The sequence below is a fragment of the Podarcis gaigeae genome (assembly GCF_964106915.1).
Source record: "Podarcis gaigeae genome assembly, chromosome: 6".
Taxonomy (NCBI): Eukaryota; Metazoa; Chordata; class Lepidosauria; order Squamata; family Lacertidae; genus Podarcis; species Podarcis gaigeae.
In genome coordinates, this window is record NC_139682.1 from 9,206,474 (window position 1) to 9,232,152 (window position 25,679).

The 25,679-nt window shown below is 45.3% G+C and overlaps 1 protein-coding gene across 2 annotated transcripts in view; it reads right to left on the reverse strand.

Moving 5' to 3' along the window:
* COL9A3 (collagen type IX alpha 3 chain) overlaps positions 1-25,679 on the reverse strand; it is a 67,703-nt gene that overhangs the window by 9,985 nt on the left and 32,039 nt on the right. For both annotated transcript variants that reach the window (XM_083744327.1, XM_083744326.1), the window contains exons 12-26: positions 24,538-24,594; positions 22,081-22,134; positions 19,919-19,972; positions 18,541-18,594; positions 16,665-16,718; positions 13,946-13,999; positions 13,095-13,148; positions 11,279-11,332; positions 9,535-9,588; positions 9,268-9,312; positions 8,676-8,729; positions 6,303-6,356; positions 3,913-3,966; positions 2,303-2,374; positions 793-828 (exon numbers count right to left, since the gene is read on the reverse strand). In XM_083744327.1, the coding sequence (XP_083600453.1) occupies positions 793-828; positions 2,303-2,374; positions 3,913-3,966; positions 6,303-6,356; positions 8,676-8,729; positions 9,268-9,312; positions 9,535-9,588; positions 11,279-11,332; positions 13,095-13,148; positions 13,946-13,999; positions 16,665-16,718; positions 18,541-18,594; positions 19,919-19,972; positions 22,081-22,134; positions 24,538-24,594 (804 nt within the window). The remainder of the gene's footprint in view (positions 1-792; positions 829-2,302; positions 2,375-3,912; positions 3,967-6,302; positions 6,357-8,675; positions 8,730-9,267; positions 9,313-9,534; positions 9,589-11,278; positions 11,333-13,094; positions 13,149-13,945; positions 14,000-16,664; positions 16,719-18,540; positions 18,595-19,918; positions 19,973-22,080; positions 22,135-24,537; positions 24,595-25,679) is intronic.

The window sequence follows — 25,679 nt, forward strand, 5'->3', positions numbered from 1 at the left end:
TCTAAGAAAGATATGCTAATATACCTAGAATAAAAATGTAAAGTATATGCGTGAATTGGAAAATGAAAGAGATAAAAGATGTCCAAATAACGATAAATTTGGAGAATGCAAGGATAAATGTGGAGATAGAGATTTAAAGAACTCGAATTGTGGAGGAGGGAAGCTGCGGGTGGGTGGGTGGGGAATACTATACAATAAGTATGTTTGTTTTCAATGATTTTGAACTGTGTCCCCACCCCCCCAATTTCATTTTTCCTTTTCTGTTGGTGTTCTGTTTTTGCTGTATTATTTAAATAAATAAAAAAGAGGTTCAAAGAGGCAAATATTAAAAAATGTAGCATAAACTCTGACAACTGGGAAACACTGGCCTGCGAGCGTTCCAATTGGAGAACAGCCTTTACCAAAGGTGTCATGGGCTTTGAAGACGCTCAAACTCAGGACGCAAGGGAGAAACGTGCTAAGAGGAAGGCACGCTCGGCAAATCCACACCGTGATCATCTCCCTCCTGGAAACCAATGTCCCCACTGTGGAAGGACGTGTGGATCCAGAATTGGTCTCTGCAGTCACTTACAGACTCACTGTTAAAACCATGTTTATGGAAGACAATCTTACTCGGCTACGAGTGATCCATCATCATAGAAGAAGAAGAGCCACCTCTTACCTTCTAAGAGCAGGGATCATTTTTAAATATTTGAACCAGACCTTAAGCTTGAGGGGGGATGGGATGGAAGGGGAGGAGAAGGGACAAAGAAGAGACAGATATGGGCACAGGTGATTGACATTATAGCTTACCTGGTTACCTTTCGGTCCAGAAACTCCACCAGGGCCCTGGGAACAAGAAGAAAGTTGGCACAACAATGAAGCAATTTTATGGATAAAGACATAAGAAGCTAACCAGGTGGCCCAACGGGAAACCTGCACAGGTTGCTTCATAGGTTATAGAAAGAGACCATGTACCATGCACAATGGCAGCAGGTCTTTTTCATGTTATTTTCCTACCCCTTGTGCACGCTTGCAGAAGCATAGTCAGGAGGAAGGGCAAAACATGGCACCTTCCAGCAGGGAACATGTGCCATGTGCTCAAATGGATTTTTAAAACCCCCAAGTGATTAATCAGTTTTAAATGCCTTAACTGGGTGACAGCATCAGTTTCCCTTAGGGCTGTCCATGCCCCTCCCCTGATCCAGGCCCTGACTAATAATAATAATAATAATAATAATTCATTTATGGCCAATCAGTTTTATTGCACATAGCCAGCGGCTGCTGCAATGTACACAGAATCATTCAACAATTAAAATAAAATATACTGGATTGATACAAAAAACTTAAAACATTTATATTACCAAGACATTACCTACTTTCAACAGAGCTATAAAAGTACCTTAATATACAAGTTAAAACATTAAACAATAAAATTTATAAGCTAAAATGATCACATGGCCACTAATATATTAAAAAATAATATTAATTAATACAATGTGCAATTATATTCAGAGTTTGGTGATAAAGCTAGAATATAGCTTGATGTAGATAGGGTCAAATAAATTCATCTCCTTTACACTTGGTGGCTACCTTGGCTATATAATTTGCTCTAAATTTCCTAGCGGCAGTTGCAAACAGTGCTACACGCCAGGTCACATACTTATCTGTGTTTGCGAGGAGATATAAAATTAATTTATTTATATGCCATCCATCTGACTGGGTTGCCCCAGTCACTCTGGGCAGCTTGCAACAAATTGAAAACAATAAACACACTAAAACATCAAACATTGAAAACTTCCCTACACAGAGGGCTGCCTTCAGATGTCTTCTAAAAGTCAGATAGTTGACATCTGGTGGGAGGGCGTTCCACAGGGTGGGTGCCACTACCGAGAAGGCCCTCTGCCTGGTTCCCTGTAACTTCACTTCTTGTAGGGAGGGAACTGCCAGAAGGCCCTCGGAGCTGGACTTCAGTGTCCGGGCTGAACGATGGGGGTGGAGATGCTCCTTTAGGTATACAGGGCCAAACTGAATCAATTGGGATGGGGGAGCAGCCCTAATGCTTAATTAGGGTTTTAGAGCCCCTTTAAACATGCATATGGGAGGTGCCTTCTGGACCGCACTGCAGAGAGCAGGAACTGAGTCTTCTGCTCACTAGCTGTGAGGTGCTTCACTTGCTATCAAGAAAGAGCTTCACCTGCAGCAAGAAGGTGGGTTTTGCCGCACATCACTCTGCAGGCAGAACGTCTGCAGAGGAGAAACCCCACACAATGCAGGCAGGTGTTGCAATTGTTAGAATATTCTGACGCTCCTTCTTTCTTACCCTTTCACCAGTCCCGCCACGGATTCCGGTGGGACCAGGAAGGCCCGGCTCCCCACTGGACCCTTTACGACCCTAAAAAAATAATAATAAGCAACAAAGGCATTTTACCACAAAGCAACAGAAGCAGGTCACCGGGTGCAGCTGCTATGCTGGTTTCCCAGCAAGTGGTTTTTACTCAGAGGGTGAGGGACGAGGACGTCAGCGTGGTGCAAACCCACTGACGGAGCCAAGCCAGTGCTGGATTATTAAGGGTGCTGGGAACTACAGATCTGTAAGGGGGCAAACTACAGTTCCCAGAATTCTCTAGGGGAAGCCACATGCTTTAAAAGTATGAGGTGGGATTTAACATAGATGTTCCACAAGTGGAAAGAGGTCCACTCATGCAATAGGATTTTCCTTTCCTCTCTCTCCCACATGCCCCCTAAATCTGCTCTGGAGGAATTTGGGGAACCCAAAGCAGGTTTGGGGGCCATGGAGGGAAAGGGCGGGAGTCTCATTGTGCAAGTGGACCTCATTCCACTCTTGAATTCCACCCATGGTGCATATGCACCCTATGTCTGTGGGGGCCCTTAATGGGTCACAGCACTGACAGCTGCCCCATCTTACTGACCCCTAACTCCAGCCACACTTGGAAGGGACCCAAGATTAAAAGGCATTTGCCAGGGCTGAGGAGGAGGAGCAGAAATGTTCTGTTGTGTTGCATGTGGCCTTGAGTGAAGCCAAAGGGTTGTATCCAACCAACTCCTACTCAGAGGAGACCCACTGAAAGCAATGAACCTAAATTAGTCATACTTATTAATGTGGAATGGTTTCTTTAATTTTTAGGTTTCATTATTGTTCCACAGTATGTCTTTAAGGGCCAGAGCAAATAACTTGACCTAGTTTTACAGCTGTGAAGCAGTATAGCAGGTGCTGTTAAGTTATGTTAATTAAGCTGTTGCGTATAGGATATAAGGGACGCGGGTGGTGCTGTGGGTTAAACCACAGAGCCTAGGACTTGCCAATCAGAAGGTCGGCAGTTCGAATCCCCGCAACGGGGTGAGCTCCCGTTGCTCGGTCCCTGCTCCTGCCAACCTAGCAGTTTGAAAGCACGTCAAAGTGCAAGTAGATAAATAGGTACCGCTGCGGAGGGAAGGTAAACATTGTTTCCGTCCGCTGCTCTGGTTCGCCAGAAGTGGCTTAGTCATGCTGGCCACATGACCCGGAAGCTGTCAGCCACAACTGGACCTAATGGTCAGGGGTCCCTTTACCTTTTATAGTATATAAAGAGCAGCACTTAGCTCTCTCAGCTCTCTCAGTACCCTGGTGGATGGGTCATGCTTATTGATATATTGTAAAAGGAGTTTTTGTTTTTGTTATTACTTTTGCCTTCCTTGTAATGTGTGGTCTCCCCAGTACGCCTTCTGCAGCGCAACTAATCTGCAAATAGCCAACAATTACTCTGCATAATAAGTCTACTCTGAGCATGACTAGCATAGAATATCCCCTCTACTCAACTGTTCTCATAAGATAGCTTCCCCAATCGTGCCCCACTTATCTCTTGAAGTCCACAATGCAGAGAAGGTTCCTCAGCTGTGTGCTAAGTTGTCGCTGTTGCTTAATGGACTCACCTGAAAGCCTCTTACACCTGGTGCTCCCATGGGGCCTTGCAAACCAATTGGTCCCTGAAAAGGAAAGAAATGGTATTTGTGGCAGCGTGACCACTTTGCGAAGCTCAGGGCGAGCAGAAATCTCCAAAGAGGGCTTTCCCACTCAGCTTGAAGATAAAATACCCTAGGAAGGTAGAAAATGACAGGGCTTGAAGGTGCTCTTCTGGGCAGAAGGAGCAGGCCAGTCGTCACTTGATCATGGTCTTCCCTACAACAGTGTTCTGCCTTGGGAATCCTCCAGACAACCTGTTTATCAAACAATCATTCTGATTTGCTCACACAGAGCTTACACGGAGGTTAGATTATTATAGAGCATTTATGTCGTGAACAGAAGAAGTAGAAGAGGAGTTTGGATTTGATATCCCGCTTTATCACTCCCCTTCAGGAGTCTCAAAGCGGCTAACATTCTCCTTTCCCTTCCTCCCCCACAACAAACACTCTGTGAGGTGAATGGGGCTGAGAGACTTCAGAGAAGTGTGACTAGCCCAAGGTCACCCAGCAGCTGCATGTGGAGGAGCGGAGACGCGAACCCGGTTCACCAGATTACAAGTCTACCGCTCTTAACCACCACACCACACTGGCTCTAAGATCTGCAGATCAAGGGCAGTTTACAAATTTATTTATGACAACAACGAATAAAGAGTATACCCAAAGGGTTTTTTAAATAGACTAAAGCTTTGGAAGAAGAAAATCAATGAAATTTGTACCAACAATGATCAGAACTTTGTGCATGTAAGGTGAAAGGAAAGGAAAGTTTTTAATATGGATTATTTCTATGGTTTGGCAAAGTGAAGAGTAATTTGATTTTCTATGGGAAATGTAGTCAATAAAAGGAAGGGCAGGGATTGAAATATGCACAGCCGATGGAAAATGATGATCTTAAGTAATAAATTGGCAAGTAGATAAAAATATGTTTTATAATGCAGCAAGAGAGGGAGAAGGACACAAGTGTGAGAAAAGGTGGGAGGTCAACTTTTAAATATGTATTAAATTTAAATTAATTTGATGTAAATTCCTTAATTTTTTTGAAAAGCAATAAAAATAATCAGCAAATTTAATTTTTAAAAAAGAAATGTTCTGATTTGTTTCTGGAGAGTTTACACGACGACACAGCCATCATCCTGAATTTATCCTGACTTACCGTATTTTTCGCCCCATAGGACACACTTTTCCCCCTCCAAAAATGAAGGGGAAATGTGTGTGCGTCCTATGGGGCGAATGCAGGCTTTCGCTGAAGCCTGGAGAGCGAGAGGGGTCAGTGCGCACCGACCCCTCTCGCTCTCCAGGCTTCGCGCAGATCTCCGCAAGGCAAAAGAATGCTTCAATCCATTGTGGAAACCTAAACTGATGTGTTTGAATTCCCTGCTGCAGAATGCTGTCAGGCTGGAGGCAACTTTGGAAGAATTTGAGGAGCAACATGGAAAAACAATACATGGAATCTGAGCATCCTTTCCGTCCTGGAAATCTGAGCACACTTTGAGACTTTCATTATTTTCAGATGGGATTCCATCCCATACCAGCAATGCAGGTTGTGTAACTGTAGTCATCTGGAAGCTTTTGCACAAGAAATTCACTTCCCCAAAAGATCAGAATTCTTGCAATAAGGAAAGTGAAGAAAAAAACACCTTGTGGATGACAATGCGGCAGCATCTACAAGTTGGAATAAATGCTCATTAAAGAGCCAACATTGTTCAATTTGCCTTGCAAACAAATCAGGGCGAGTCTGCAATAAACAGGTTGTCTGCAAGAGCCCTTAGGGTAGAACGTGCTTCTCATGCAACCATCACCACATACAGTTTTCCTGTTATTTTCTCGCAGTTCTCGTTACCCTTTTATTCCTTCACTTTATAATTATGAATAAGGAGTCTGGTTTTCCAGCTTATTTCCTTCCCCTTGGAAATGCCTTATTCTGCTGCTTGATGACTGGCCCAAGGCACTCGCAAGAAATCAGCTAAGATGCCCTGTGTGTGCGTTTTTGATCAAATAAAAGAGAAGAAAGATTTAAAACACACAAACATACTGCCTGCTGCGAGTCAATTGCTGGAGCTCATTAGATGCAAAATGAAAACAAATATTTACCTTGAGCTGAAGACTCCAAATTAAAGTGGCTTCTTAATGCCGTGATATTTTAAGAGGAAGGCAATTGACAGGCAGATGTTGAAAAGTTCACCATCCATTAGCCTTTCTACTCTTAGCTTGATTTTGGTAAGCACTGGGTAAGAATCGCAGTCACAGAGAGCACAGGAGAGGTGTATTCTGGGACGAAAGGAGATGGACTCCACCTCGATGGAAGTTTAGCATGTGACTAAGATGAACAATAATGCTTTTAAACAGGATTACTGGTTACTTACAGAAGATCCCCTTGGACCAGGGTCGCCTCTTTCCCCAGGGATCCCACGATCTCCCTGAGAAAAATAACAGAAGGTCATATGTGGTGCATTTGCAAACAATCCAGTCCCACTATTCAAAGCCGTTGTTCTGCATCAGGGTGGGCGAGACCCACATGGAGATCTATCTGCTGGAGGATCTCAGGGAGGTTTGCAATAGATCTACAAGGGATCTGAGCTCAAACGGTTACAAAAATTTTCAGGGTGGCCTGTGTCCCGCTCAGGGTGTTCCAAGGAAACCAGATTTCTCTATTCCACTCCTATTTCTCCTGTCCACACACCCCAGAATGTCCCTCACCCCAGAAACTGTTAGGATTTTTATCTCACCAGCTGCTCAGAGAGCAGCTCAATGGTTATTTACATCATGTGAGTGTCTGAGAGCGTGAGACAGGAAGTCTCAGCACAGTCTCAGTACTGTGAAAAGTTACTTTCGCTTCTGTGTGAAGCGTGCTCTTCTGTACTGCTGCTCAGAGAGAGCAGACACGCTCATGGAGTTCTCTGTATACAGACAATGAATAAAGTAGTTAATAGCTACTGATTGTCTCTTTCTTCTGCAATGGGATGCCAGAAGACGAGTGTGCTCCTCTCAGGAGGGAGGGGTCGCTTATTACCTCTCTCTCTTACCTCTCTCTTATTACAGTCTCTCTGGACCAGTGGCGTAGCGTGGGGGGTGCAAGGGGGGCCGGCCGCACCGGGCGCAACATCTGGGGGGCGCACTCGCCGCCTCCGGAGTTGCCGAAGAGCCTCGGGCGCAGAGTTTAACTCTGAGCTGCCTGTGATGTGGAGGGCACGACTGTTCCGCGGGGGGCGTGGTGTGGATCTGTACCGTTTGCCGCTTTGATCTGGCGCCTTTTGCGGAGAGCACAAGACGGGCACGTCGCTTTGCGGGAGCCGGGGAGAGGAACCTGGTTCAGTCCCGTGGGGCGCGCTTCTCTTGTGAGGCCCCCCCCGCCGCCTCCCGCTGCCCCCGCTGCGCTTCTCCGCCCCTGCCCCTTCTCCTCGCTGTCAGCAGCCATCTGTGTCTGATTTGAGAGGAGAACGGAGGCGAGGCGAGGCGGCTGCAGCCAGCGACCCCCCTCCGCCTCCCACCCCGGGGCTACCAGAAGCCCCCCTCGGCTTCGGCTGGGGACAGAGAGCGCGCCTGCTCTTCCCTGCAGGCCGCTGCCCCATTGGAAGGGCAGCGGAGGAGCTGCAAGTCGGGGTGCGAGCCATGAGCCTCAGTCTTGGGGTTCAGGGGCCAGTGGTGGAAGCAGGGCCAGTGGTGGAAGTGCGGCGCTTTCCCCGGGTTGCTGGGCGCGGGGAGCCCTCGGGGCGCGGGAAGAGGCAGCGCTCCTGGCTGCAGGTCCGAGGCCCGGCTGCTGCCCGCCTCTCGCGGCAGGAGGGAGTTGCGCTGCCGCCGCAGCCGCCCGCAAGGAGCCAGCCACTCGCTGCCCGCAAGGCTCCTCTCTGGCCGGCCTGCCAGCTGGGCTCATCCTCCTTGCCAGCGCAGGCAGCGGGCTCTGCTCCCGGGGGACCTCCCGGGGGAGCACAGCAAAGGGGCGCCCTTCTCAGCCTCCCCAGCAAAGGGGCACAAACAAAGGGCACGTCCCGGCGCCGTGGTCGTGCCCTTTGCTCTGCTGCAAGCCACGCTGCCGCTCGCCTTCGCCTTTCACAACAGCCCCGCAGGGTAACCCAGGCTGCGAGGTCAACCCAGCGAGAACTCTCCGAGGCTTCTCTCGGGCTCCAGACCAGCCCTCCAGCGCCGCCACGGCCGGTCTCTTGAGTCCGTTGCCAGGCCATGGAGGGCCAGCAGCCAAGCCTGACAAGCGCAGAATATAGAGGCTTGGTAGGGGGTGCGCCACGGCGTGGGGCGCAAATTACTTCCCTTGCCCCGGGTTAGGGGGCGCAAATTACTTGCCTTGCCCCGGGTGCTGACAACCCACGCTACGCCGCTGCTCTGGACTGAGGAAGATTTACAGCCAGAGGGTGTCCACCGGAGAGACGCCTTGGTGTCTTGGGAAGGTGGCGTTTTTCTGACAGAAACCGTGAGTCAACCTTTCATTGAACATAGCCATTGATGAGCTTGCTGGTTCCTTTCCCCCCTTTTGGTCTTTCCCCTAGAGATTTTGTTGCACTCAGCAAGCCTCAGTAGAACTGATAGCGCTCTCTCTCTCTCTCTCTCTCTCTCTCTCTCTCTTGTATATGGGCAGAGCCATTTTGGATCGGCATCTGCAATCTGTACATTAGAAGCAGAGGGAATGAAGATAGCTCTGAGCTCGTCATCAACACTGACACAGAGCAACCTGGAAGGATGAGTGTTATTGACAAGCGTGGAGCATGCATGGATGAGATACGTACAGGTATACCTGGCTCTCCTGAAGGACCGGTTCCTCCCATCTCTCCCGGAACGCCCTACCGGAGGACAGAGAATGAAAAGTGACCAGGGCATTCCATTAAGTCTGCGTTTCCATTTGCAAAAGTTCGCCACCCGGTCAGATGGGGGACAGACCCCCCGGCTAGCTGTCAAATACAGGTGAGCAAAGCTGAGGAGATGCTGTGGTGGCCTTGCCAACAGGTGGCGACCCAGGACAACCTTTGGTGGCAAACGGTATCCATCACAGAGTAAACACTCCGGCTGTTAAGTTGTGGGTGAACATATCAGACGACACAGCGATTCTTCAAACAGCTCTTGTTTATTCACAGGTCAGAGCAGAACTGAAATGAAGCGTTCAGCCAGCCTGCTTATATAGAGCTCCAGTACAACGTAATTGTAACAACTATCTGTAACTATCGAATCACTGAACGTCACTTTCGATCCCTTATTTGCATATGTGGACCTGAACTATCTACAGTATCCCCCTGCTGGCCCAGGGTGAGAACTTCAGTACATAATACTAGCTTAAAGCAACTCACACACTTCCAAAAACGTTAAATAAAAGGCTTTACTTACTGGTTGACCCTTTTCTCCTTTAGTTCCAGGTCTTCCAGGTAGTCCCTGAAGGGGAGAGAGTCACCAATGTCAGAAAACATGGAAGCAACAGAGAATTAAATTCACCACTGAGTGTTCTAGAAAACAGGAAATGGTCGCAGCCCTACCCAAGCTGTTGATATGGTTGGACGTACACATATAATACCTCAAACTCCTTGGATGAATGTAAAAAATATATAAATTATTCCCGCTCCCACCCCCTGATGTTTTCTGTGGAAGAATACTCACAGGAAGTCCATTTGGACCCTTTTCTCCAGGAACACCAAAGCGAGCTGCATCACCCTGTAAAATGCAAAATAATGTGGGTGTGCGGGTTGTTCAGCCTATTGGAGCATTAACGTCACCAGAGAAATTTAAAAGAGGGTCCAGCAATTCAGCCCATTGTACACTTCTGTAGAATATTGCCCTTTCTTTTTCTTTTGGGGTTCGGGGTTCATTTCAAGCCAAGAGAATGAATGCATTTACTTAATGACACTAAACTGGCACCACACAGTAGAACCACTGAATACAATATTTGAAAATAAGTGGGTTTTTAAAGGCTGGTGGCAGCTGTGCTATGTCAACATGAATTAGAGATGGGAGAATCTATTAATTTCTGTTTTTCTCAGTTTTTCATTTTCCCTTTTCTAAGCTTCAAAAATATCCCACCCCTTCCTTCCTTCCTTCCTTCCTTCCTTCCTTCCTTCCTTCCTTCAGACTTTAAATAATTCCCCCCCACGATATAGTAAAATAGTGACTACAACAAATACGAATCAAGTAAGTAAAATACTGAGTTTTTCATTTATCCAACTTGATGTGCAGTTCTCCCTATTTCGTATCAGCTTGCTTTTTTTTTAAAAAAAAGAGTCCTCACAAAAATTCATCAACATGTTTCTCCCAATATACACATCTTTAAATGGAATTCCCCCTCAATAGACACATTTTGGCAAAGCGATTGTATAATGCATTTTTGTACATGTTACTGTTAGGCAAAGATCATAAGACGACCCGGATGGTCGCCAGATTCTGTAGGTGCAAACCATCCCCCAACCCAAACTAGTTCGTTAAGAAAATCCCCAAACTCGGTTCCATGGATGACTCTGGGTCACTTCTCTGCGGCAGCTTATCTTAAACTTTAAGTGTCTATATGCTTATCGCATTTATAAATTTTTAATTTATTGTTGTACATTGTTTTAAATGTTAGTTTACCTTCTGGGATTGTACCCCCAAGTGTGTTTTATAAGCTGGTCTCCGACCGTAATAAATTATCTATATCTATCTATCTATCTATCTATCTATCTATCTATCTATCTACATGTTACTGAATCTTATTTCTACACCAGCAACAAGGCAATGTCCTGGCTGCACTAGGGGGCAGCAGTCTACTTCAAGGAGTGTGTGATGGTTCCATGTGGCACACAGAGCTCTGATCTCCAGGGCAGTGGGGTGGAAAGTGGCCAGGAAGCATAGGAGGAATGACCAGGGTTTTCCCCACAGATGTCTGACTGGCCACCGTAAGAAAAGGAGGCTGGACTCGGTAGCCTTTGGGCCTGATCCGGCAAAGTCTCGGATGCTGCTCTTCAACAGATTTTATTTATGTCTTTTTTCTTGGGGACGGATGGTCGGACGGACGTAGTTTTATTCATTTCCACCTTTGAACTGTTTAACATGGTTGCACGGAGATATACCTTTGTTTGCATTTGAGCATATGATGTGCAAGAATTATGTACAAAACAAGAAGAAAACAACAACAAACGCTCAGATAAGCATTTCTGAATAAACTGACAATGTTGCGTCGAAGTGTATACCAAAATCATTGCAATTGTTACAGATACGAAATTATGCATGGCAATTTGTATTGCTTAGATTGGCAACCGTAAATCAAAGGTATTTTGCATCAGTAACAATTAGAACTTACAGGAATTTGCAGGAAGAAGGGAGGGGAAAACGTTAAACTATGTGCTTGACAGGGTTCGTAAAAAGGACTACAAACCTTCTCACCATCGAGTCCATGAGTTCCATCTCTTCCATCTTTTCCAGGCATGCCCTGAAATATTGGAGGACACCATTTTTAAGTGGTGTGTGTGTGTGTGTGGAATTAAATAAACATCACAGATACCCCTGTCCACCCGAGACCCTTAATTGTTTAGTTCTGCCTTTAAGTGCAGCGCTCTTCCCTCTCAGCACAAATTAACAGTATTATAAGAAAAAACTGCTCCTTTCCCCCTTATGGGGTACCCAAGAACCCGTATAGAGTCCTTAAGTAGGTTCTCTATCGGTAGGAGAAAATAACAGAGGCCAACCAGAGAATGTTGAGAAGCAAAGCAGCTAGTAAGCCTGATCTTTATTAAACTGTTGCAACAGGATTCCCCCATTCCCCCCACGCAGGGAGGGAGGAGAGGAACCCAGAATATTGGTGTGCAAGCTCTTATATAGACTTTTGAAACTGCCTACCCTGTCGCTCAAGACCATCCCCCCCAAAACACCATACATACATCACAGAAAGAGGTGGTCCCCAGCAGAAATTTGAGCGTGTTGCTTCTCTCTTGTCTGCCAGGATACCTGATAATGCCTTATCTGATTGCCTTTTCTGGGTAGCCTGGCCATTCCTTGGAGATGGTAAATACTTAGTTCCTGAATCTCTTACGCATATTGATAGTGTGCTCAGCTTAACAGATACTTGCCAGACTGTATTTACAGTGAGGTGTAAGCCCCTACAGTCCAAAGACAACTGGAAAGCTTTCCCCATTTCCTTCCTCCTCGTAGATAAATATTTGAGGTCAATTTGGGAGAGTCAAAAAGGCTTCAGGATTGCTCCCCTGTACTGTTTCAGACACTATACTTATGCATGTGTGTTTGCCTTGTACATTTATGAACATTTATTCTACATATATATAAGGCCTTGGGATGCAGGTGGCGCTGTGGGTTAAACCACAGAGCCTAGGACTTGCTTATCAGAAGGTCGGCGGTTCGAATCCCCATGACGGGGTGAGCTCCCGTTGCTCGGTCCCTGCCCCTGCCAACCTAGCAGTTCGAAAGCACGTCAAAGTGCAAGTAGATAAATAGGTACTGCTACAGCAGGAAGGTAAATGGAGTTTCCGTGCGCTGCTCTGGTTCGACATGACCTGGAAGCTGTAAGCTGGCTCCCTCAGCCAATAAAGCGAGATGAGCGCCGCAACCCCAGAGTCGGTCACAACTAGACTTAATGGTCAGGGGTCCCTTTACCTTTACTTATATAAGACCTTAGCATTCTTATAACACCAGGAAGTTAGGCTCCATCTGCACTATGTGTTTAAAGCTGTATCGTTCTTTTTTCAACAGGCATCCCCCAAAGAACCCTGGAAACTGAAGGGTGTTGAGAGTTATTCAGAGACCCCCTACTTACCCTCACAGAGCTACAGTTCTCAGCGTGGTTTAACGGCCAGTCTGAACTCTGGGAATTGTAGTTCAGTGAAGGGAACAGAGGGTCACCTAACAACTCTCAGCACCCTTAAGAAACTAAAGTTCCTGGGATTATTGGGGTGGGGTGGGGGAGGCATGACTGTTTAAAGCGGTATGACACTGATTTAAATGCACAGTGCAGACGGGGACTCAAGAGATACGGAGAACGCCAGTCACCATACTGAGAGACACATCCTGTAACTCAGACTGAGGTTTAGATGATTAAGTGGCATGCAAATCCCGTTCAATAAAAGTAATATCTTGAGCTTCAGGGTCACCATATTTCTACCAAACAGGGCACACACGTTCCCTTGCTACGAACTTAGCATCAAAAATAGCTTCATGTTAACGACGACAGCAAAACTTACAGGTTCTCCTAAGGGTCCAGCAGTTCCTGGAGTTCCTTTGGGTCCTGGTCTGCCCTAGGAGCAGAGAGCAAAAAACTATTAACAAGCATTACTTGTGGCCAACGAAGTATCATCAAAACATATGAACCTAACCAGGCCCTGAGATCATCTTCTGAAGCCCTTCTTCATGTGCCTCCTCCTCGAGAGGTCCAGAGAGTGGCAACACAAGAACGGGGCCTTCTCTGCAGTGGCTCCCCATCTGTGGAATGCTCTCTCCAGGGAAGTTCGCATAGCGCCTTCATTGTACACCTTTAGGCCCCAGGCAAAAACGTTCCTCTTTAACCAGGCCTTTGGTTAATCCGATTTACATCCTATGCCCTTTTAAAATGTGGCTCTATTTTGCGGAGGGATGTTATTGGGTTCTTGTTCTTATTTTGATTTTATATATTTTGATCTTTTCCGTGAACCGCCCTGAGACGGTCTATAAATAGGGCGGTCTATAAATTCAATAATCGAAAGAAAAAATAAATAAATAAAGAGAGGGGTAAATGCTGAAAGGAATCTTCCTTCAGAAGTCTTTCTTACAGCACTAGCAAAACTTAGAGAATGCAGTGGAGCCTTAAAGGCTGCACCATTCTCCGTCAGACACAACAGCCATTTCTCTTAGTAATGGTTACTTTGACATTTTCACATTTCTTGTCATCCTAGTTCTCTCTGCACTCCAGCACCTTGCAAATATAGGCAGTGGAACAAACTCTTAATGGCACAAAAACGTAACGTTAAGTAAAATAACACATACATAGAAATAATATGGATAACGATGATGGTAATATTAGTAAGTATAGTAAAAAAAAAAGTAGAAATGTACTTACAGTATCGCCTTTGGGTCCCCGGAACCCCTGAGGACCCCGATCGCCACGAGGCCCCTGAAATGGAAAAGCAGAAAAAGTGTTTTTTTCATTCTATTTCACAATGGCCTGGGCCATTTTCACACATTTAAAATATTAATAATAATATAATAATAATTTATTATTTATACCCCGCCCATCTGGCTGGACTTCCCCAGCCACTCTGGGCGGCTTCCAACCCAATATTAAAATACAGTAATACATCAAACATAAAAAACAGGGCTGCCTTCAGATGTCTTCTAAAAGTTTGGTAGTTGTTCTCTTTGACATCTGGTGGGAGGGCATTCCACAGGGTGGGCGCCACTACCGAGAAGGCCCTCTGCCTGGTTCCCTGTAACTTGGCTTCTCGCAGCGAGGGAACTGCCAGAAGGCCCTCAGAGCTGGACCTCAGTGTCCGGTTAAAACGATGGGGGTGGAGATGCTCCTTCAGGTATACTGGACCGAGGTCGTTTAGGGCTTTAAAGGTCAGCACCAACCCTTTGAATTGTGCTCGGAAATGTACTGGGAGCCAATGTTGGTCTTTCAAGACCATTGTTATGTGGTCTCGGTGGCCGCTCCCAGTCACCAGTCTAGCTGCCGCATTCTGGATTAGTTGTAGTTTTTGGGTCACCTTCAAAGGTAGCCCTATGTAGAGTGCATTGCAGTAGTCCAAGCGGGAGATAACTAGAGCATGCACTACTATTAAGTTGTGTGAAAGCCAAGTGATATGCTCTGGAAACATGAAGTCTGGGGAGAAAGATGTATCTGCAAGCAAATATGTGTCTATTCAGGGAGAGACAGGATTATCTATGCTCCCTAGTCTTTCAAGATTTTGCATCCTTTTGTTTCATTGCTACTTGTCCAGTCTCGAATTGGTGACAAGCCCCTGTGACCCCCACTTATGTAAAAGTATCTTAAAAGAATTTATCATAGAAAATGTCTTTTTCTGGATCCTGTTTTGAATCTTGTGCTAGTTTAAAACATATATACTCACATTTTTTTATTATTTATTTTATGTGCCAAATGCAATTTATCTGCAGCATTCTTTGGCTACATGCATTTTTTAAAAGGAATATTATGGAGTGGACTCCAATTTTCATGCTTAAGAGTAGACCCACTGAAATTTAAGTCTCATTGATGCTCTACTATTCCAACCATGGAAAGATTTGGCTCCCGTTCCCATATGCGCTATTAAATCATTTCCCCAAAAAAGTGTCATATTTTCATTCATTCCTGTTCTACTAGTGGATGTGGTTTTCAAAAGTTTTCTTCCCTCTTCCTTTCATTTAGCAAAAATAAAGAACCTCTAAATTTAAATTTATTCAAGTTGTATGATGAAGTTGAATTTATCGTTCTGTCTGAATAGTGTATGGTTTAGGTTCACTACCAATTCTTGCTCAAAGTCGAAGGTCATGTCCAGGTGACCATATATTGGCTTAATAATATGCAGAAAAATCAAGATCTCTCCAATTAAACATAGTTTCACATTTCAGCCAAATCAGGAAACTATGGTTACCAGCTTTGGAAGAAGCCAGGTTCCCTAACCCACATTTTGAAGTATTTTTAGGATCTTGGCTTATTCTGAAGCTGGAAACCACATTTTCTGAGTTTGCAGGAACCTGGAAATGATGGCTAATTGGAGACTTCAGCACTGTAGTCAGAGAAGAGCAAAGGGGCTTATGTGCGCGGGCAGAAATCATGTTCATATCTTGATTTATTAAGCCAAAATAGGGGTGTCCCAAATAGAGCAGCAATATTTGTTGCTTGCTCTGCTGAGTTTTTCTTTTGATTCCCCTTTACTTGAAGTTTTCCCTTTTCTGGATGTTTGCTTGCTAGAATTGCAAAGTTCTCAACGCTGCCTAGAGAGGGCACTGTCCTGTAAAAAAACCAACCACCAAACACTCAAATCTATTCCGTATTTCAGAAAGTTGCTTGTCAGTCCTCTGCGCACCTTTTAAGATATTGTAACCAAACTCTGCACGATGGTTCCTGAGATCAAGGAGCAGATTTTCATCTACGTTTGTGAAATATACTCAAAGTCGAGAGTAGCTTTCATGCTCTTTATTCAGCTCATAGTGATGAGAAGGAATGGAAGTTCCCCCAGAATGTCTGCTTTATATACATTATTTACATAATGGGCCTCACATGATTGGCTAATTCCAGGATTCTCCTGTAGGCCAATCAGATTGCGGATTCACTTCCACCTGGAGCTGGATCAGGTGCCTCCTGTGAACCAATCAGACTGCTGCATTCTGGATCCTATTGTTCTAGGACCAATCAGACTGCTGCATTCTGAATCCTATTGTTCTAGGACCAATCAGACTGCTGCATTCTGGATCCTATTGTTCTAGGACCAATCAGACTGCTGCATTCTGAATCCTATTGTTCTAGGACCAATCAGACTGCTGCATTCTGAATCCTATTGTTCTAGGACCAATCAGACTGCTGCATTTTGGATCCTATTCAACAGTACATAACAGTTTGGATGCAATGGGACACCATCTTGAATCATGGTGGTGGGCTGAATTTTTCAAAACTGCACTTATTTTAATCACTGGTTTCCAAGCTGCACAAGTTTCTTTGTTTAGAATTCCTGAGCAACCCTAGGCGCACAGCTGGTAGTAAATAAATGAAGAGAAATAGGCCTTGTTACATCTGGAAATGCCCACTGGAGAAACCTAGCAATATAAAAAGAGGCACATACCGCTTTTCCTGGGGGCCCCGGAAGGCCGGGAGGTCCTCTGAAACCAATTGTTCCCTGAAAACAAGAAATGAACTTGGTCAGACCTTTGCCTAGAAGAGAGACTTATCCTTAATAAGCAAATTGCTGCGAAAAAGGGCAAGAAAGCACACAGAACTTTTCATGCATTCTCTGACCTTCCAACACCCACCCACAAACAAAAAGAGGTGTTATTGCCAGTTTGCATTTCTTAGTGCAGAAAGTATTGATCCTATGTGTACAGATCTTTCCTATTCTAATTGATTCAAAAGGGTTCTGGAAGCTTCTGGAAGCTTCTGTGTGTGAAAGAAACAAGCAGAAAATTTGTGATTTTTGGAGTTATTCCTTCCAAGAAGCTGAGTACAGATGGTTTAAACTGGTTCTGTTATCTCTTCTGCAAGGTAGAGATAATAGTAGAGGCCAGAAGGAGCCTGGGTTTCACTCACTTTCTCTTTCCGTCTCTCTTTTGTTCTAGTGTGGTGTTCTGTACATAGTATGTTTAGTGTTAAGGTTTTGTCTTATAAGTTAAGTTCTAAGGTTATTATTAAGGGACGTGGGTGGTGCTGTGGTCTAAACCACAGAGCCTAGGGCTTGCCGATCAGAAGGTCGGCGGTTCGAATCCCCGTGATGGGGTGAGCTCCCGTTGCTTGGTCCCTGCTCCTGCCAACCTAGCAGTTCAAAAGCACGTCAAAGTGCAAGTAGATAAATAGGTACCACTCTGGCGGGAAGGTAAACGGCATTTCCATGCTCTGCTCTGGTTCACCAGAAGTGGCTTAGTCATGCTGGCCACATGACCCGGAAGCTGTACACCGGCTCCCTTGGCCAATAAAGCGAGATGAGTGCCGCAACCCGAGTCGGCCACGACTGGACCTAATGGTCAGGGGTACCTTTAAGTTTATCAAGTCTGCAGCAACTGGATTTCTTATGGACAGTGCCAATCCTGAATGTATTAGATTTGTGACCATGATGCCCATTTGCCTTCAGTAGCAGTAAAGCTCTGCGGGATGGAATATTAATTGCCTCAGGTCTATTTTTGGGGAACCCTGCAACCTGTTTAGGTTTTTACTCTGCTAACTATACATTACAATCTACTCTGGATCAATACTGAGTAGACTTTCAATGACAGTTATCCCCGATCAAGGATGAATCAATTCCAGGCAAGGGCAACCCTTGAGGTGGGCATGGCGAGAGGCACAGGCTGGTGAGGGAACCAAGAGCCAAATAGACCATCCTGGGGGACTGTCTTTGCCTCATGATCTTGAGATTCGCCACCCCTCCTGCAAGGTAATCCAGTATTCTGCAAAGACTGAGAGGAAACTGCTTGCCAAAGGTGGCCAAGGAAAGATCTGAAGAAGGAGAACCTTTCTCATGGTCAATTTCCACTCTCTTTTTTTGCTTTTTAAAAAATTAACGTTCTTATGTTACATATGTATACATTATCATATTACAGAGCATATTATATTATATTATATTTTCCAACGTGTATACAAAGTTTATATACCAAATTAATGTAGCTAAAGAAAGAAAAAAGACAAAGAAAAAACAAAGACACAAAGCCATTTCAAAATAATATTTGTACCAGCACTACAGACTTCCTGTCAATCTTGTTGTATATTCTTTTTTTACAAATGAATGTACTCTTATTATTGTATATTTCTTTACATTTTATCAAAGGCATTCCTATTTCAATATGTACCCTTAATCTTGTTTCTCAACTCAATTTCTCTCCAATGTCAATCAATGTCAAACAACATCAATTTCCACTCTTACTCACACGTTACACAGAAGCGCTGGATTCGAGAACAGCCTTCTTTGGTGCAAGGGTCTGAGAAGAGTCAAGAGGAAAGGAAGCTGGACTTACCCTGTCTCCAACAGGCCCCACGGGGCCAACCAGACCTCTTAACCCTCGTGGTCCCTAGGAACGAAAAGTATCTGTTGATTTATTTAGAAAACACAGGATTAAATGAAGTTCTGGAAGTGGCATGCAGGCCAAGGCATTGTTTGGTGGGAAAAGACAGAGATCAGAGTCTGGGGCTCTCTTTTTTCAGTTGGGGAGTACTATGGGCAGAACTATGCCCAGAGAATTTGGAGTAAAAAAGAGATGGTGGAGTGAAAGGAGGGACTACACAGAGGACTGTGTCTTAAAAACAACTAATGGAAAACAACATGGAATAAAATTTTTGCCTCTTACAGGATAACAGATATATGGACTTTGTTAAATAAGATATATGGACTTTGTTAAATAACACATCAGTGGCTGATGGAGAAGATAAGGACGGTTCAGATCGGAACTATGAAAGTGGAAAACAACAAGGAAGAAAAGCAGAAAACAAATGAAGGGCATCTCTCGATATCCAGAATGTGGGAAGCCCCCTTTTGAATTTATTTTTTAAATTTGGAATGTTTAATTGGCTGTATTTTGGTTAAACCACAGAGCCTAGGACTTGCTGATCAGAAGGTCAGCAGTTCGAATCCCCGCAATGGGGTGAGCTCCCGTTGCTTGGTCCCTGTTCCTGCCAACCCAGCAGTTCAAAAGCACGTCAAAGTGCAAGTAGATAAATAGGTACCACTCCAGCGGGAAGGTAAACGGCGTTTCCGTGTGCTGCTCTGGTTCGCCAGAAGCGGCTTAGTCATGCTGGCCACATGACCTGGAAGCTGTCTGTGGACAAACGCTGGCTCCCTCGGCCTATAGAGCGAGATGAGCGCCGCAACCCCAGAGTCGGTCACGACCAGACCTAATGGTCAGGGGTCCCTTTACCTTTTACTATTTTTGGTTTAATGATTTGGTATGATTGGAATTGATTTGTCATTAATTGGAAGGTTTTACAGTGGTGCCCCGCAAGACGAACGCCTTGCAAGACGGAAAACTCGCTAGACGAAAGGGTTTTCCGTTTTGGAGGCGCTTCACAAAACGAATTTCCCTATGGGCTTGCTTCGCAAGACGAAATGTCTTGCGAGTTCCTGCGGGTTTTCCCCCCTTCCCCCCCTTTTCCTAAGCCGCTAAGCCGCTTATCAGCTGATCTGCTGATAAGCCGCTTATCAGCTGATCCGCTAAAAGCCGCTAAACCGCTAATAGCGCTAATCCGCTAAGCTGTCAATGGGCTTGCTTCGCAAGACGAAAAAACCGCTATACGAAGAGCCTCACGGAACGGATTAATTTTGTCTTGCGAGGCACCATTGTAAATTGAAAATGAATAAAAAATATTAAAAAAATAAATAAAAACGGTGGCCTATTTTACCTGCAAGCCAACAGTTCCTGGAGGTCCTGCAGGACCTGGGGGTCCTGGTGAACCCTGGAAGAAGAGAACAAGAAATGAAAGACGCAAGGTGTGTTGACAAGGCCTACAACCCCCCCCCCCCCGTGACTCCCAGCAACAGGTATTTGCAAGCATCGCTCCCTTTGACTGTGGAGGTGGAGGACTGCCATCATGGCCATCATTGAAAGCTCTCCTCCATGAAATAGTCTAATCCATTACTGTAACCTTAACATGGTGGAATCATGTGTCCCAAATAGCATTGCTGTATACATATTGGCGGACGCAGGTGGCGCTGTGGGTTAAAGCCTCAGCGCCTAGGACTTGCCGATCAAAAGGTCGGCGGTTCGAATCCCTGCGGCGGGGTGCGCTCCCGCTGCTCGGTCCCAGCGCCTGCCACCTAGCAGTTCGAAAGCACCTCCGGGTGCAAGTAGATAAATAGGGACCGCTTACCAGTGGGAAGGTAAACGGTGTTTCCGTGTGCAGCTCTGGCTCGCCAGATGCAGCTTTGTCACGCTGGCCACGTGACCCGGAACTGTCTCCGGACAGCGCTGGCCCCTGGCCTCTTAAGTGAGATGGGCGCACAACCCCAGAGTCTGTCAAGACTGGCCCGTACGGGCAGGGGTACCTTTACCTTTACCTTTATACATATTGGCTACCAATTCAAGCCTCCATCTAACCCAGGGGTCAGCAAACTGTTTCAGCAGGGGGCCAGTCCACTGTCGCTCAGACCTTGTGGCGGCCCAGACTATATTTTGAAGGGGGGGGAAATGAACAAATTCCTATGCCCCACAAATAACCCAGAGATGCATTTTAAATAAAAGGACACATTCTACTCATGTAAAAACACGCTGATTCTTGGACCATCCGCGGGCCGGATTGAGAAGGCGATTGGGTTGGATCCGGCCCCTGGGCCTTAGTTTGCCTACCCATGATTTAACCCTTGCCAATATCTGGATTGCTGTAGAAATTATCTTGCAACCCAAACAGTGGCCTCATTACTGGACAGGAGTATATTTTAGGAACAAAACCAGTCATCCAATGGCCTGTAATATACTCATTCCCCAGAAAGTTTACTAGAGACGGACAGATCTTTCTATTTAAGTTTCTTTCGGTTTTTCATTTTCCATTCTCCACATTTCCAAATCACTTTGCATTTAAAAAAAAATAATTATTATTACTATTATTATTAAAAGTCCTCATGAAAATTCATCAGCATTTCAGTTTTCAGGTTTGTGCGCAATTTTGCCTAATAGACATGTTTCTGGAACATGTAATACACTTTCACGTGCTGCTTGCATTGATATAGGCATTTACACGCACGCTTTACAGAAATGCAAAATTCGCAAGCATCATTTGGACACATTGATTGGCTGGAGAAGCACACTGTAAAATTTGGCGAAGTGCAAGTGTCAAAAGGTGGCGATGTTTCGGCGCACATATTACTGTTTCACGAAAGTGCAAATTAAGTAGGTTAACCTTCAAATGCAAACTGGATTTAATTTCTCTCATATCCCTACTCAGCCCACACAGTGTTACTCAGTACAGCTCATGCTTTGGGCTTCTAACACCTGAACGGGGGGATAACAGCACTGGCAGCCTTGTCCTCCAAAAATCTGCCTACACTGACTCATCGTTTTTATAATTTGGCATGAACTAGCCCAGTGTTGTTGAAGTGTGTATTTCAGGGATGAATATTTCAACTGCCCCGAGATTCCTACGTTCTCTACCCTCTCCTCTTCTTGGACTCAGCTACACTCGTCAATTATAACATTATAAATGCGTTATAAAAATGTCACACCAGATGGTGCTATACAGCAGAAATCTGAAGTCAACAATAATTTCCATTATGAGCTTTTATAGCGTTTCTTTTCATAATGCTTTTCTTTTTTATAGCTGTGTAGATCCGGCCCTTGACTGAACACTCTACATAGAAAAATGCAACAATGCCAAACATCCAAGGCTGGGCATGGAACCTGATATAAAACAGCATTTATTTTCTTAATTCATTCACCTCCCATCCCTTAAGCCTACTCCTCACAACACTGTTGATTCCAATCTATTCTGGCTGATTGACAGCCCAATTTCCTTGAAGCTTTCGCTGGGAACAAAATTGACGCTTAAGAAAAAAGGGGTGTTTGTGTTACCTTCTCGCCATCTTTGCCTACTTCTCCAGGTTCGCCTTTATAACCCGTATGCCCCTAAAAATAAAACCAGAGTAATCAGTATCCTATTACTGTAGACATGCAGTTTGTTTGGGTCAAAAAGGTGCACACACAGCTTTTAGAAAACCAAACTGTATTGGGTCTATTCAATGAGAAACATTTCATGGAGTAATAGTGAGTATATATCTACATGTTGTGTCAGGGAACCAGCCAGCAATAAATCACACAGACTAAGCAGTGGGAGAGGTGCCTGGGGCGGTGTGCCCATAGGGGCAGGGCACACCGTGGGGCCTCCGGAGTCTGCCTGCCTCCTTCCACTCAGCCGCCCTACAGCTGGGGGGAGGCAGTGGGTGGACCATTTGGGCAATGCGGAGCCTGCGGGCGCCCAAGCCACCGCGTCTCTCGCAGCATTAATTATACCCAGTTGCTTATGAGATACTCTGATGTTCATTTTCCTATTTCGTTCTGTTCTAAACTGCTTAGAAATTTACTGTTACATGTAATTCATGTATAATTTAAATTAGTAAATTAATCATTTCTGCACAGATACAGTCTGTACAAATCCATCGGGGGGAAAGCCCAGTGCTTGGGAAACAGATAATTGGCTCCCTCTACCTGGGTGTTTCGAACCCCTGCGATGGGGTGAGCTCCCGTTGCTCGGTCCCTGCTCCTGCCAACCTAGCAGTTCGAAAGCATGTCAAAGTAGGGACCGCTCCGGTGGGAAGGTAAACGGCGTTTCCGTGCGCTGCTCTGGTTCGCCAGAAGTGGCTTAGTCATGCTGGCCACATGACCCGGAAGCTAGGCCAGTAAAGCGAGATGAGCACTGCAACCCCAGAGTCAGTCACGACTGGTCCCCCCCCCCCCAAACCTGGGTGTTGTCTGCACACTGACTAGCACAGACTCTCCAGGGCTTCACACATTCCAAATCTGGAGATGCTAGGAATTCAATCTGGGATCTTCTGCATGTGGAACAGATGCTCTGCCACTGAGCTATGGCCCTTTCTCAACAAAAGCTTGCCCCGCCTTTTTCTCAAAACCTCCACACAAGGAGAATCCACAGGGTGGAATTCAATGTCACACTAAGGTGATCATTTCATCATTTTTGCCTGCTAGACAAAACAATCTCCCATCTCCTCCTACTGTGTGCTGATCTTAGGACTCTCCTGACCCTCCCAGAGCAGATTTGGTGGAGAGGAGAGAGGGGCAGTGCTTTTTTCCTTTGCCCTCTAAAATAAATGTTTAGGGGTACTCTTATTTTGACACAAGAAAATCACCATTTTATAGTTCATATCGGGGGGAGATAAATACAGTGGTACCTCTGGTTGCGAACTTAATTTGTTTCGGAGGTCTGTTCTTAACTGGAAACTGTTCTTAACCTGAGGTACCACTTTAGGTAATGGGGCCTCCCGCTGCGCCGCCGGCACATGATTTCTGTTCTCATCCTGAGGTAAAGTTCTTAACCCGAGGTACTACTTCAGGGTTAGCGGAGTCTGTCACCCGAAGTATTTGTAACCTGTGGTGTTTGTAACCCGAGGTACCACTGTACCGTAAATGGACAAAAGTACAAAGATTCACAAAATGTTTAGGGGTATGCGTACCCCTGCATACCCCCAGAAAAAAGCACTGGAGGGGGTTAAAGGTCCATTGCATTAGTGGGACTCTGTCTATGGCTACACACACAAAACATTGCATTGTACATTCAATCCACTGAGATCTTGCGTTTCTCCTACCCAGGTCTGGTGGCCATCCGTCATGGATGCTTCAGCTGAGACCCCTGAGTGACTAGATCAGTGGTTCTCAAGCTATGGGTCCCAGATGTTGTTGGACTACAACTCCCATCATCCCTGACCACTGGTCATGCTGGCTAGGAATGATGGGAGTTGTAGTCCAACAACATCTGGGGATCCACAGGTTGACAACCACTGGACTAGATGATCATGAGGGTCCTTTCCACCTCTACAATTCTGATTCAGATTGGACCTGCTGAATATTTTATACCCCTCAAGAGCACTTTCCCACAAACTAGTTTAATTCCAGAGATCAAAGCTCATTGCAGATTGATGCTGCATCGTCCCACCACCTGGCATGGATGGACTTGGTCCTAGAGATATCCCCACCTCCTTAATGATGTTGTGGGTGGGCATACGCTAAGATCACCATTGGCACTTGCTTCTACATTCACCTTCTGGGAGGGGAAAGTGTGGATAACCAAATTAAGGGGAGGGTTTTCAAATGTATGTTGTTACATCACCCACCCTTATAGACAACAGGATCTAGAATCCATCTAGATTGGAAGCTGCATTGTTGAAGATGAGCATGCATGATTCTGTATCTAGGAAACCTACTTATCTGGGCTGCAGATGGGTTATGCAGCCTGTGTTTCTCTTTACATTACGTCAGGCAATGGCTACTCTAAATTCACCAAAGAGCATTCCTCACCTTGAATCCTGGTATCCCTGGTGGTCCTGGAGGGCCAGGTGGACAGACAGCTGGACACTGTACTCAAAACAAATGGGAAATATAATATAAATATAACACACAACCAGATTCAACCAGAACAAAAATAATTAATCCACGAGGGGAGAAGGCAGTAATATTAACAAGCCTGGAAATTTCTGTTACTGTGTTTCATGGACAGTATTCAACTCTAGATCGCTGGTGGTTAAGGGAAATTCAGGATTTGGTGAAACTGGTTAAGCTGATTGCTTATTACAACATTTCAGCAATTTGTTTGTTTTTTAAATAAAACAACAACAAGTCTGCATTTCTTTGTTACAAGAGTCACAATGCATCAAATAGCACTTTTTTACAATGTGGGGATGTTACATCCAACTAAGGTTTACTCAGAGTAAACCCACTGAAATTAATGAGCCTAAGTTCTTTTCATTAATAGCAATGGGTTTACTCGAAGTAGGACTAGCACTGGTTACAACCCACTGTCTCTGCTTTTCTACTGGGTGAAATTAAATGTGTTTTTTTTAAAAAAAGAAATACAATAGATGAATAACGTGTAAGGAACTGTACAAAAGCAGGAGAAAGGCTGTGCCACACCTTTAGCTGTAAAATGGGTCAAGGCAGAGGTTTCCTGTGAGGAAACACTGTTGTGGCTGTTTCTGAGCAACAGGGATTTGCTCTTCCTGGGAAACACCAGGGAATGCAGTTCTGTAATGCAGTCATACCTCATGTTACGTTTGCTTCATGTTACGTTCTTTCAGGATACGTCTCATGGCGACCCGGAAGTACCGGAAAGGGTTACTTCCAGGTTTCGCCGCTCGCGCATACACAGACATGCAAAATGACGTCACATGCATGCGCAGAAGCAGCAAATCGCAACCCGTGCATGCGCAGACACGCCGCTGCGGGTTGCGCTCTTTTCATGTTGCAAACGGGCCTCCGAAATGGATCCTGTTCGCAACTAGAGGTACAACTGTAATAATAATAGATTATTATTAAATCCTACCCTAACTCACTATGATGGGATGTGGGTGGCGCTGTGGGTTAAACCACAGAGCCTAGGACTTGCTGATCAGAAGGTCGGCGGTTCGAATCCTTGTGATGGGGTGAGCTCCCATTGCTTGGCC